Genomic DNA, 12779 nt, shown 5'->3' with positions numbered 1-12779 from the left:
GTGGATCTATCTTCTTTGTTTGTGTTTACGTGTGTGTGTGTGTTGTTGTTGTTGTTGGTTTTTTTTTTGGGGGGGGGGGGGGGGGGATTTGATGAGGACGGTGCCAAATCCTGCCTGAAAGAATACACCGTTTATCTTATAGTGCGCAATAATTCCATCAGCAGTGACTATTATATCAAATCTCTCCCTCACACACACACACATCAACTTTTAAGAGTCACCTCTCATTCCATGTTGTTATTATTTTCTTTACCAATCGTCCACTCCTGTGTCCACGATCGGGACGCGCGTCTGTAGCCCCCACACTGTTGGCTCCGTGCGCAAAGGAGGGGTGGGTAGGGTGGGGGGTGGGGGGGGCAGGAAGGCGTTGAAATGAAAGCCATCCCAGTGAACAATTAGAGCAGCGGATTGACAGGTGGGCTCTGACTGTCAGGGTGACGCTCGTGGAGGGGTGGAGTAAAGGAGAGGCCGGAAAGGCAGCTGGATGTGTCTGTCTATCAGTGGGAGCTGTCTGGATGCGCCGCGCATCACCGAACGTGCGCACGTTTTCCACTGCGGAGAATATCCGGGGCACGCTTCTTTTTCTTTTATTCTCGGGAAAAGAAGAGAATAAACAGTTACACATTTTAAGAGAAACAAGGAAATAATAAGAACAACAGAAGAGGAAGAAGAAGAAGGAGGAGGAAGAAGAGTGGTGGTCGGAGGGCGAGTCTGCTTCCCGTGTCTCCTCATGACTTTCTGAGAAATTCGTCAAGTGTCCGTGTTGACAAATCGGGCGGACAGCGAAAAATGTGAGTATTTCATGATCCAGGGGTGTTTTCACGGAGACGCGTAGGATGAAGGGGGGGGATTCTCCGCGTACACACACACACCCACACACAGAGAGACACACACTTGACTGATTGACACACACCCAGCTCCACTAACGTGTCACTCTTTCCTCTCTTTCCTCCCCGAAGCGGTCGGATACCCGGAGCGGGCACCGTGTCGGACGCGCAGCCGGAGAGAGAGAACGCACCGCGGCGCAGTTTGGACTCCGCCACCGGGCGAGTTGAGGGAGAGACAGGAAGCTCCGCGTGCCTCCACGATCGCTGCGAATAGAGGTATGAGAAATAGTCCGGTGAAGGGGCTGGCACACGCGTTTTTGATGGGATCGCGGTGAAGGGAGCTCCGGCAGCTGTCCATATCCCTCCTCGGTAGACTGAGATCCGCACGGAGCTTTTTCTTATTTCCTTTTTTTTGGCAGCCCGCGATGAGTTTGTGTGATCGGCAGAAGTTAAAGGACGAGCCCGTTTCCAGCTGAATCCACCACAATCTTCATTTTGTAATTTTTTTTTCTCACCGGGACGCACCAATTCCCCAAATGACCAGAGACGCATAGAGATTTAAAACCCTCGCCCCGAAAGAGCCGAGCAGAGACCTCTTCACCCTGCGAGGGATCTACTCGGTCGTCCGCCCAGATATCCTCCTCTCGTCCAGCCCAAAGAACCGGAGGAGCGAAGAGACAAAACGGTTCTGGCTTTGATTTCCTCCCGTCTCGTCCCGCTATTCTGATCTCTGCATGAAAAGTCAAGCGGAAAGTCTTGCAGCAGCATGCCGAGGATAAAGCAGCAAGCGCCGCGGCGGTCAGAAGGTAAGCCCCGGCTCTGCAAACAAACACACCCCTGCTTTTGGAAACACACGCACTTTATTTATCTCACGTACACACACACGTAGAATAAACAACCAGGAATGTGCACACAAGTTTACGCAGCAGTGCACACAGAGAGGCCAGATGCGGGACACAGTACAACAGGGCAACACATCCCTGTAGCCTGAGTGTGTGTGTTGAGTTGAGTTCACTGACTTCTGCTCCATTTCACCACGGGTCATACTGGGGCGAGTTTATTCCCACTAATCAAGTGAGGCATGTTTGATTGGCAACAGTATTGTTTCATTTACGCAGGCATGCGCCTCGGTGCCAAATGTGCCACGGTGTGAAATGAAAGCGCTCAGCTGCACTCTTGAGTTTCCACGCTTCTAAGCCGATCCTCCACTTATAGGTTGCCAGCTTCCAAGTTCTCCCAACAAAGCTCATCTTATCTCGCTCTTACAGGCGATGTGTCTGATGTGTTTGGTGCCAGTGGAAAAAAAAAGAAGAGAAAACACAAGAGAGGAGAGAGGAGAGGCACATTCTCAGCTCGTGTTCCGCTCCGGGATTGCCACCCTTGATTTGATGCTTGATTGATCGCCTGTCATGCGACTTCTTTTGATCTATTCATTCCTGATAAACATCAGTAAATCATTCGCCAAAGAGACACGCATGCGCCCCGGCAGCCGGACTCCCTCAAAGGGTAACTTCTTGCCCCCGCCGAGGAGCAGAGAAAAGACAAATTTAAAGAAAAGTTCTCAAGCGGGATAAATACTTAGCGATTAATACCCGAGGGGGGAGGGAACACGGGAGGGAGGGGAGGAGGGGGGGTGCTGGGGCGTAGCGAGATCACAGGGAAGCGTCCCACACAGGAATGGCCCTAAAACACTGCAGGGTGAAGCGAGGAGGGCTGCCTCTTAATGGTCACTTCAAAAACTCCTGACCTGACCTTAGTGTTCAGGTCTGAGAAGCACCAAGCTGTGCGAAGCTGTCATACATGTTAGAGACACAGAGAAGTTATAAGCAGTGATAAACAAGGAGACAACGAATGTAAAATCCCTGCTGGGCACCATTAAAAAACTCCCTATAGGTAAATTATTGACACCAAGTTTAGTAAAAGACAAGTTAAGTATATAATCTTGCTGATAATATAACTTCCTGTTATTAAAAACATATTTAATTTGTTTCTAAATATAAAAAAAATGCTGCAGCTGTTTAGCAGCTTATGTAAATCACTACATGACGTAACCCAAAAGTCACTATACAGGTATGCTGTTGGGACCAGGTGATGTAAAAGTCAAGTTTAGTAATGATTTCTTAATAATATAACTTTCTGGTATCATAGACCTATTGATTACGTTTCCAAATATGTATTGTAACACGTAAAACCATAATATTAAACTATTGAGCAACATATAGAACCATATGTACTATTTGATACAACAGATGTCACTAAACAGGTGCATCATTGGTACCAGGTGATGTAAAAGTCAAGTGTACTACAACAATATTGCTATACTATTACTTCCTGGTATTAAAAAACTATTATTTATGTTTAAAAATATTTACTAAGCAGGTATAGTATTGACACCAGGTTGTGTCAAAGTCACGTTTAGTATAATTAACTTAATTAACAGCATAAACTTCTGGTATGAAACACATATTAATGATGATTCTGAATATTTATCGGAATATGTATTACCATCATTTGAAAGCATTTAGCAACAAATGTAAAGTCACTATCATCACAAAAGTCAAACTGTACAGGTATGCTATTTGTGCCAGGTTGTGTAAAGTCAAGTTTACTATGACAATCTTGCTATTAATATAACTTCCTGGTATGAGAAAACTATGAATCATGTTTTCAAATATGTAATGGCATTTTTAGTATGAAAATATTTAGGTGTTTCACATTTCTTCAGAGAAAAGAAATTAACATGTGATTTCATATTCTGAGAGAATTTCTGCATCACATCATTTTGCACGTCTCCAGTCGGGGGTCGACTCGTTGTCGTTGAGCCGACCGGACGTGAACTGCTGCGTGAGAGAATCACATGTTTGCCTGAATCCATTTGATGTCCCTGGGAGACGTGTGTGATTGACATGCATTTCCAAATGACGAGCGGGGGGGGGGGGGACCTTTGAAGTTGGTGCAGTAATGACCAAAGCCGAATAAAACAGCTGTAGAATGTTAAGCAGGCGGTGGAAATGTGAGGTTAAGCAGACTTAATCAAGGTTGTGACAGAAAGACTTTGAACTCTGTGGGGCTGTAATTTCTAATTGACGCGAGGCTTTAGTGATGGATAGAGAGAAATGTGTTTGAAGAGCGAGTCTGCACGCTGGAAGTGAACAGTGTCTGTTTCCACCTCTGCCACAAACGCTGGTGAGAGAGAGAGAGACAGAGAGAGAGAGAGGGAGGAAGAAAAAGTCTTGTTTCCTCTGTTTTCCAGCCTCCATACTGGTCATCCAAGCCAAGCTCTGGCGTGGCCCCATTCCGGCTCCGCTTTAGAATATTGATTTAATTGTCTGCTTTTGTGAGGGACACATACATCACACGCAGTAACTGTCATTCCCCAACTTGGAAGCCATTGTCTGTGCATTATTTCCACTGCTTGACGTATGGTCAATCAAAAAAAAAAACCCACCTCCACTGATGTCAATGTGTGTGTGTGTGTGTGTGTGTGTGTGTGTGTGTGTGTGTGGCTGCTTCCTGTGTGTACGCACCTAGGAACGCAGGCTATTTTTACAATGCATTACCAGATATTTCCACAACCTGGATTTGTCACTTTGGAGTTGCACAAAAACGAAACGTTGCATACGCTCCTCAGAGAGAGAGAGAAAGAAAGAAAGAGAGAGAGAGAGAGAAAGGGAGGATTCAATGGCTCTTTGTATGCCATTTCAAATGGGCTCAGTTTCATCAGTCACAGTGATGATTCGAGACCCTGTAATGGCGCTGTACCCTATCTAGATTATGACCAGTGACAATACATCAGTGTTCTTTCATTTGGAACCACATTACTGCATCTGTTAGTTTTGGCAGTTGAGTTCAGCGCGGTGCCATTTGAGCAGCGGAGACTTTTGCTGCAGTCATTTGTCGTCATTTTTTCTCGCTGTCTCTTCCTCGCTGAAGTGCAGTTGTTTCTGAGGTGTTCCTCACAGGAGCCCGGGTAATTAATGGAGGCTGAACACGGCGCGGTGATGGCAAGTGAGAATAATCAGGACGAGGATAAATAACAGGGCTTAGATAATAAGCAGTGCAGCCACGGAGACTTGAGTTTTTTTATATTTTACTCCGTTTATTTTCACATTTTACATTTAGTCGTGGACAACGGTTTAGATTATCTGTCACTGAAACTGAAACTATTTGGCATTAGCTATTTTATTAGTCGTGCTAAAGGAAATTAATGAGCCAGCTGAAGGCATTTCGCAAAACAAAGATTGTCTGTTTTTACATGCTGACACATGAGGACTTTTTTCTGTTTATTACTGTAAATTTGTTATATTTTCAGATTTGAATTTCCGGTCGTACAAAAATCTGCAGTTTGAAGACTTCAACTTTCATTTTGAAAACTTTTGGGCATTGGTTTTGTACTATTTTAAGATGTTTTATAGACATAATCTAGTAAAAAAATTTAAAATCCACATTTAACATTAATAATCATTTGTTGCAACCCTCATTGAAGTGCTGTGGTTCCAGCACAACATCAACTTTATGTCCAGAGGAAAGTTTGATAGTATCCGCTCTGATCAAGTTGTTTCAAAAGCGACCTTTGACCCTCAAGCACCTATTTGTATCCCTGTTTAAATGAAAAACTGTTCATGATATCAGACTGTTTGCATCAGCAGCGTCATCCTGTTTAAATTAGGCAGCTCGTTGTACACATTACAGCCAATTAGTTTAATAAGTGGACGTGAAATACTGTGTGTGAAATGCACAAAGAGGCCATAATTCTACTTTTGCCTTGATACTGAGGTCAGGGTTTTGATTGCAGCAGGAAAATGAAAGGCGTTGCAGCACGTCTACTCGAGCTTTTACCTCCCCAGACGACCTATCTTAAATCAAACACTGTCACTCTAAGTAATGAATCTGTCAACTTATCATTCAACATGGCGGCGTGATTACAGTGGGACGCCGGGTTGAATGTGTTCCACGCGAATTACAAAGTTCTAGTCGCACAACAAAAAAAACAGATTTTTACTACCTATCCTGCACAACGTCCTGTTCTACCGAGTGAGACGGCACAGGAGGAAGAGGAGGAGCAAACTGTGGGACGGAGCAGGACGCAGATCCAGGAGCAGTTTCTATGCTGAATGCTGGTACACTGACATGCCGTGATACTGACCATGTGGAAATGTGTTCCCTTCAAACCCTAAACTCAATAAGAAGTTTTTCCTTTTGTCTGCTCTCTTGATGGAAGTCCTAGCCGCAGTGGAGCCACTAATCAAGAGCCTGGGTGCTGCTCATGTCTTTGATATACGTTGCGTTGTCTCTGCTTTAAACAAACGCTGCGTTTTTAATGATCCGTCCATAGCTTAGCACGAGGCGTGTTTAATTAGAGCCCTCGTCCACGTTTGTCCACACTGCAGTCAGCAGCGAGCCGCACAACGATTTCAACACAACACACACACACACACACAGCGGTGCCTCGTGAGCGTCTCCACTTCTTGACATCACTGGCTGCTTTCTCCTTCCCCCCCCTAAACAAATTCTGCTCTACTGCCACTATCGCTACCTCCATGCAAAGCCAGTCTCTTAATTATGACTCAAGGGTTGGTTGTTGGGGTGGAGGGGGAGAGGGGGGGAGGGGGAGGGGAGTTGAGCTTTTTTTCTTCCCTGCGACGGCATCGTTAGCCACGGTCCCTAATTATCCAGGTAGCTGACGGTTCAGTGACAGGGCCCCACCGATTAATGCTGACAAATTCAGCAAGGTGTCAGGCCTGCGAGCCGCCTTGATGTAATCAACTCGGTGTTAGCCACTTCCCGGGCGCCCACCCCCGGTTGCTGCGGTGTAAACTCAACAGCAGAGGTTTGCTCGCAGCGAGACGAGGCAACAGCGGATCCTTGGGCTTGCAAACCCCCCCCCCCCGCATGGGGCTGGACACCGACAGGTCCTGTAATAAGGCTCATGATTGGTTGTAGTTTCAAGGCTGCATGATTAGCTGGTGAAATAGCCTATAAATGCATCATGTCCGATGATTAATGATTTCTAATAGATAAAGAATGTTGCTCATAGCTTCTTGTGAATTTGAGAGATTTTTCTTCAAACTTTCCTTTTCCCCCTCTGATCTCTCCGGCTCCATCTTTTGGGTTTGCTTGACAGAACAAGTTCAAAGACGAGCAGCATTAACACGTTTCCTTGTTGTTACTTTGCGTTGTGTTTTTCCTCTGGAGGGATTGAGCTCCCGGCGCCTGTCGACTAGGAAGTCGGCAGCGAGAGACGACTATTAGAGCCTCGTGATGGTTTTATCGGGACGCTGATAAAGTATTTAATGACATTTTTTCAGGGGAACTGTGTGTGTGTGGGTGTGAATGTGCAAGTGAAATATTCTGATCGGGGTGATAAGGAAGTATATGTAAAGTGTCATTAACAGGTGACATTGACTGAGGGAGTCAGTGGATACATTTGCTATCCCACACTCCACTACACCCCGCGCTTTCATTTGCATGTGTTGTCAGAAGCCGGTAGGGCCTGCAGGAAATCAAAGACACACGCTAATACACACACCCGGCGCTCGGCACGCACCGCGCTCCCCGTCCTCATCTTCCTGGAGGTTAAGTGACAAATGAAGATCGATGACTGCTCTTACGGAAAAAAGAGAGGGTCGAATTGAAAATATGTGGGAATTAGGCTTTCGCCAGCAGGGTGACGATGTGAAGGCATTCCGAGCTGCAGCCGCGAGGTAAAACTATCCCCGGGCTTAATGAGGTTCAGAGGAAGCCGGAAAACCTGGAGTTTCACTCAAGCACGACACGAGGAGCTCTGACAAAGAAATGAAGAGAACAAGGTCGTTTTTCTCACAGGGCCAGCATCCCCGGCCTTAAATACATCCTGCACGTATTTATTGTCCCTGATTTTTCAGCGCGCCTGTTTTCCATTCACAGATATAAGAAGATATCCTGGCTGCAATTCAAAGCAGCTGCAAAACAAAAGCCACAATGTACAGTAGGGATGTCAGATAATACCAGGAATAATAACAAGCATGACATCATCCACATGGCTGTCCTTAAGGGGCTTAGGGCAGCGGTTGCTAATTACTGTGAAGGATACAGGCTGAGCCCCAGTTTTCCTGCTGATTGAGTAAAGTGGCCATTTGGGTGCAGAGAGAAAAGACTGAGAGCAAAGGCACCGATCATAAATCCAAGTCTAATGGTGTCCTGCACTGAATCCAACACAAATATGAATTTCGTCTGGTTTGTGGTATGCGGCAATTAGTATCCGGGGATTAATCATGACCGAATTTATTAGGAAACTGAAACTAAACTTGATGCTGCACATTTGCAATATATTTCCACTGTCTCTGTTGACTGTGGCAAAGCATTGTGGGTGATCGCGGCGCCTAAAGCGGTCCAGCTGCGTTCTGCTTCTTCACACAAACACTGGACTGAGCTTGTCTCATAATCGCGAGCAGTTGAAGACGCAGACAAAGAGAGTGAGGCTCAGTGTGGAGGAAGGAAAGGAAGACGCAGGAAAAGAGAAAAATGGCCAAGTCGTGATTTAAAGCGAGAAGATGGGAGGTCCGGGGTACACCCGGAGGTCAGTGTGTACTCGGGGGAGCCCCTGTCTCGACTGCTTCCACTGCTATTCACACTGTGTTTAGTGTGTGTGTGTGTGTGTGTGTGTTGCTCTTCTCCCCTACTTTTTTCATTTTGTTAAACAGCAGACCTGCATGTTTTTATCATCCCCTGTGTGTGAGTGCATATGCTCGTGCTCGTGGAAAATCCAGTCCAGTGTGATGTTCCTCCAGTGCATCTCGAGTGTGTCCAGTGTGATTGATGCTCCGCGCACCAGACAGATGCTGTTATTGGAGCGACCACATAAGCCAGCGTTGGCTGCTGTTGATCGAGTTTGTCCACAGCCAGAAGGACTCTCTCAGATATTGGTTTCTGCATTTTGCTCCAGTGATCTAAGATATTACCGAGCTTGTTCTTTTTCCCAAGTCCTGCACTTGATGTATTAGAAATTGCCACTGAGGCGGTGCCTGTTGCGGTAATCACGGTGCTCAAGCCAAGAGATAAGACTAGAGATACATGACCACCAGAGCAGGCACGGGGGAGGTTTATTACCCTCGGTGCTCGCTTCTTATTGGATCTCCCGCTCTCTCTCGTGGCCGATACTTGAGTCAAGTGCTAAGTCAATTAAGTTAAGACTGAAAAACTGCCTCCGATCCGCGAACTACACGTTGAAAACAGCCGTGAGTTGTCGCTGGAGGCCTCGGAGCTAACTTGCTCCTGTTAACCAGCCTCGAACATCTGTGTTGGAGCCGGGTGGGTACGAGGCGGAGTGGGTGGTGGTGGGGGGGGGGAGAAGACGACACGGGGGAGAAAAAAAAGAGTGGCTGTGAATAAAAGATATGAAAAGTGACAGATGAACAGGACTCGGGTCGACGTTCTCCTGCAGCAGCTGTGACTGCTGCCATCGCTCTGACAGGTGTCAATTAAGAATTACTGCCGAGGCCCTCTAGTCATTTCTTTCCGCTGCCCAGCTGTCGGCCCATGTGCCTTTTTTGAGAAATAACACTTTACCCTTGTCACTGCGTTAGCGCTAAGCTACAGTCGCCCCAGAAAGCGAGTGCATGGCGGGCACGCTAATCGATAACCAGTGTATTAGCAATTATTTTGCCCATTGATTTACGGCGAGGCAGCAACTCCCACCGTGTTGTTATTAGCCACTGATTATATGCGACTGTGCTACAGTGCAGACACACAGGCCAGCACATATACGCCGGCTCTAGTGTGGCCACTTAGGTGTAATTTATCTTTAGAGTCAAGTGCACATGTAGGGAGAGAAAGAGCCGCGACAACGGTGCAATGTAACCCATATTTTATTCTCTGTTTACGACTTTCAATATTTTGTTTCTAGTTCGCAAAGTCAGGTTTTACTGCTGCTAAATGTTCAAGGGGATTTGGGAAAGTATTCAGACACGTATCTCAGAATTCTCTAAGATAGAGATCAGTGATTGAAAGTGTGTGGACTAGATTTTTTTGGTAAAAGTTCCCCAAACACTTTTTTAGGCCAGACTTCTCCTATTTCCTCGAGGAGCAGAATTTGGCAAACTGATCTAGAATTTGAAAAAGAAATCCAATGTTTTTTGTTGAATATTTCTATGTGGGCCATTCGGATGAATGCATTAGTCAATTGACCGTATTGATAATCTGTTATAGAGTTATGTCATTAATCTGTCAAAAATCATTCAGGTTCCAGTTCCTACAAAGTAAAAATGTTTCTTTTCCTTCTTATATTTCTGTGCACGCTAGAATGATGGTGTTTGAATTGACAGTGAATAATTGTATAACCACATTTTGAATTGTTTATAGATGAAATCGAATTGGCGGATTGATCATTATTAAAAATGCCATTATTGACCATTAATCTCAGGCTTAATCTCTTTAGTCTATTAATGTCACAGGGAAATGCTAACATGCTAACAGTAGCCACCATTTAGTCCCAGACTTGAAACAGTTGCAGGGACTGTGTGGTGAAAAGAAGTAAGAGTCATTTCTAGCTGCTAACGACTGCAGTCTGCAGTTTGTCGGACTGTTGTGCCTCAGCAGAAATTTAATTTAGGTTCAGAACGTGAAAATAAAAACATTCTAATGGAAAGTGGCATCAATTCTTCACGCCGAACCATAGAGTAACCCGAAAGGGCTGCAGGCTTACAAACAGAATTAGTGTATTTTCTTTATGTTTTGCTCTGCGGTTGCCTGGTTGGATTTTGACTTAATATGTATCCTCACGATAACTGTACACTGTTGTTTTGAATATAATCCGTCTGCAAACATCGGGGGGGGAACATTTATATTAATTTAACACATGCAAACTAAGCAGCAGCTTTTGGTAAAACTTTCTTTTCCCCCTTTGGAGATGCACAGAGAGCTGCTCTATGTAGAGCATGTGGTGCTAAAGCCACCGCTGTATATCATGACACTCCCCAGTACATGGCCACTGAGAAACGCCGGCCTCAGCACATCAGGCCGGCCGCCGCGAGTGGTCGAGAGTCAGGGGGCGGAAACAGTTATCCCCCCTGGGAGTGTTTATTCAACTGATAAGGTGGGTGGAGAAGCAATGAATATCATTTTTTGGACACTAGTTTACTGCAGATAAGCCATCGGGGAATGGACACCGTTAACAGATGACACTTTGTCCTTGAGAGCGGACACATGGGGAAGGTCACTCCCCAGCCCGGTGTACTGCCACTGCCATCTCTCTCTCTCTCCTCCCCTTATACCTCTTCATCTTTATCTCAGCCTACTCCCTTTTTCTCTCATTCTCATCCCTCGTTTTTTTTTTTTTGGGGGGGGGGGGGGGATTACTGGCCCTCTCCTTCTCCCTCCCCCTGTAAGCCTTTTCTCATCTCCCTATCAGTCATCAATCTCTATCTTACTGACTCAGTTCTCCTCGGCCCTGCTCATATTTTCTTTCATCTTCCTCCCTGTCTCGAGCTCTCATCTGGAGCTCTCTCACCGGATGCTCAAGAGTCAGTGAACTGGTTACAAGAACATGAACTCAACATCTGAAAAGGAGAGCTTAATACTCTCCTCTTTCAGGCTCACTGGCCTTGTTCTCATATATCAAGTCCCGGTTTCCCCCCGCCCCGACAGTTTGATTTCAGCGACATCCTGCAGTCAAGACATCTGACTTGTAAAAATCCAAAAAGGTCACAGGGCCATAAAGTCTTGTGTCATCTTCTTTGAAGCCTGAAACACATGACTGTCACATTTTCCAAGAACTGTTCCCATTAAGCAGAGCGATCCATAAAGCATGTTGCACAGGAAGAGAATCAAAGCGCATTTTGTTGATGTGGTGCTATTCAGTGTAGTTTGACACTTTCATTAAGAAAGAAACCCATTGACCACGATATGCTCGGGGTTACACACAGTAATCACTTAGCGGCCGCCGGCCCCTGTTTGTCACTTGACGGGCAGTTGAAAGGAGATATAACGTCTCGTGATCGCAGTCGATTCAACTGCACCACATGCTGCCCCCCCCCCACCAAACAAAAATTCCTCCCAAATCTTTCCTGAGCCGGCGTCTTGTCTCAGACAGTGACGGTCACAGGGGGGGTATAAGCTGGGCTCTGTCCCTGTAAGTCGTCTGTCTCAAAGAGAGCAGCAGGAGGCCCCTCGTACGCCCAAATGTCTCCTGTCAGCGGGTCTGTCCTCACTCAGGGCCTGACTCACTGAACCAGCTGTCTCTGTGTAGGACTCGCTGACTGGACGTCCACCTGAGCATCTGTTTCTGACTACCTGTCTCTGGTTGTCAGGTGACCAGACGGTTGGCCTCCTTACGTGTCTCTCTGTAGTCCATCTGCCTCTTGTCTCCCTCTAAACATATTGATTTTGATTTAGCAGAATTGATATTTAATGTAAATACAGCATTCATTTTGGAATGTAACTTTCAAAATTTCGGGTTTTTTAGGTTTTAAATATTGTTTTTGAGATTTTATAATAACAAGAAGTACGCAAATCTATCTGCTGATCCGATAATACGTCTTTTAAAGTTTCACACAGATACATCTTTTCTTCTTCGCTAGTCCAAAACCGCAGTTGCACTGTACTGCCACTGGCAAGTACTGTTGGGATGGTAGGATAGTATTATAATCTCTTCTGCATTTATCTTACCGCTGGATACTGTGAGATGCCAGGAAGTAGGTATTTGTACATAAAACAAGATACAGAGATCTACTTAGTGAGTTCAAGAGGCATTGGAAAATTGATTTTTTTCACTTTTAGACAGAACATGCTAAGCTAACCGGCTGTTGGTTCTTTTACTCAGTGAACAAACATAAGAGATTCATCGATCATTTAATGTAAATGCGGAGCTACTCCTTTAACCTTTCCTTCGTCTAACTAGTCCATTAATATCTATTTCATAGTAGTTTTTTCAACCTTACTTTTTAATATGGGTACAGATTGCTCATCAACCTTAGT

At 45.5% G+C, this 12779-nt stretch overlaps 1 protein-coding gene across 1 annotated transcript in view; it reads left to right on the top strand.

Moving 5' to 3' along the window:
* The first annotated feature begins 444 nt into the window (after positions 1 to 444).
* The window catches only part of tshz1 (teashirt zinc finger homeobox 1), a 29732-nt gene continuing 17397 nt past the window's right edge, over positions 445 to 12779 (top strand). The window contains exons 1-2 of the mRNA XM_053447180.1: positions 445 to 791; positions 960 to 1633. Of these exons, the coding sequence (XP_053303155.1) occupies positions 1594 to 1633 (40 nt within the window). The 5' untranslated portion in view covers positions 445 to 791; positions 960 to 1593. The remainder of the gene's footprint in view (positions 792 to 959; positions 1634 to 12779) is intronic.

Source organism: Pleuronectes platessa, chromosome 18 (assembly GCF_947347685.1).
Source record: "Pleuronectes platessa chromosome 18, fPlePla1.1, whole genome shotgun sequence".
Lineage (NCBI taxonomy): Eukaryota > Metazoa > Chordata > Actinopteri > Pleuronectiformes > Pleuronectidae > Pleuronectes > Pleuronectes platessa.
The sequence above is the reverse complement of the archived record's forward strand: the minus strand, read 5'-3'. Positions and strand labels throughout refer to the sequence as shown.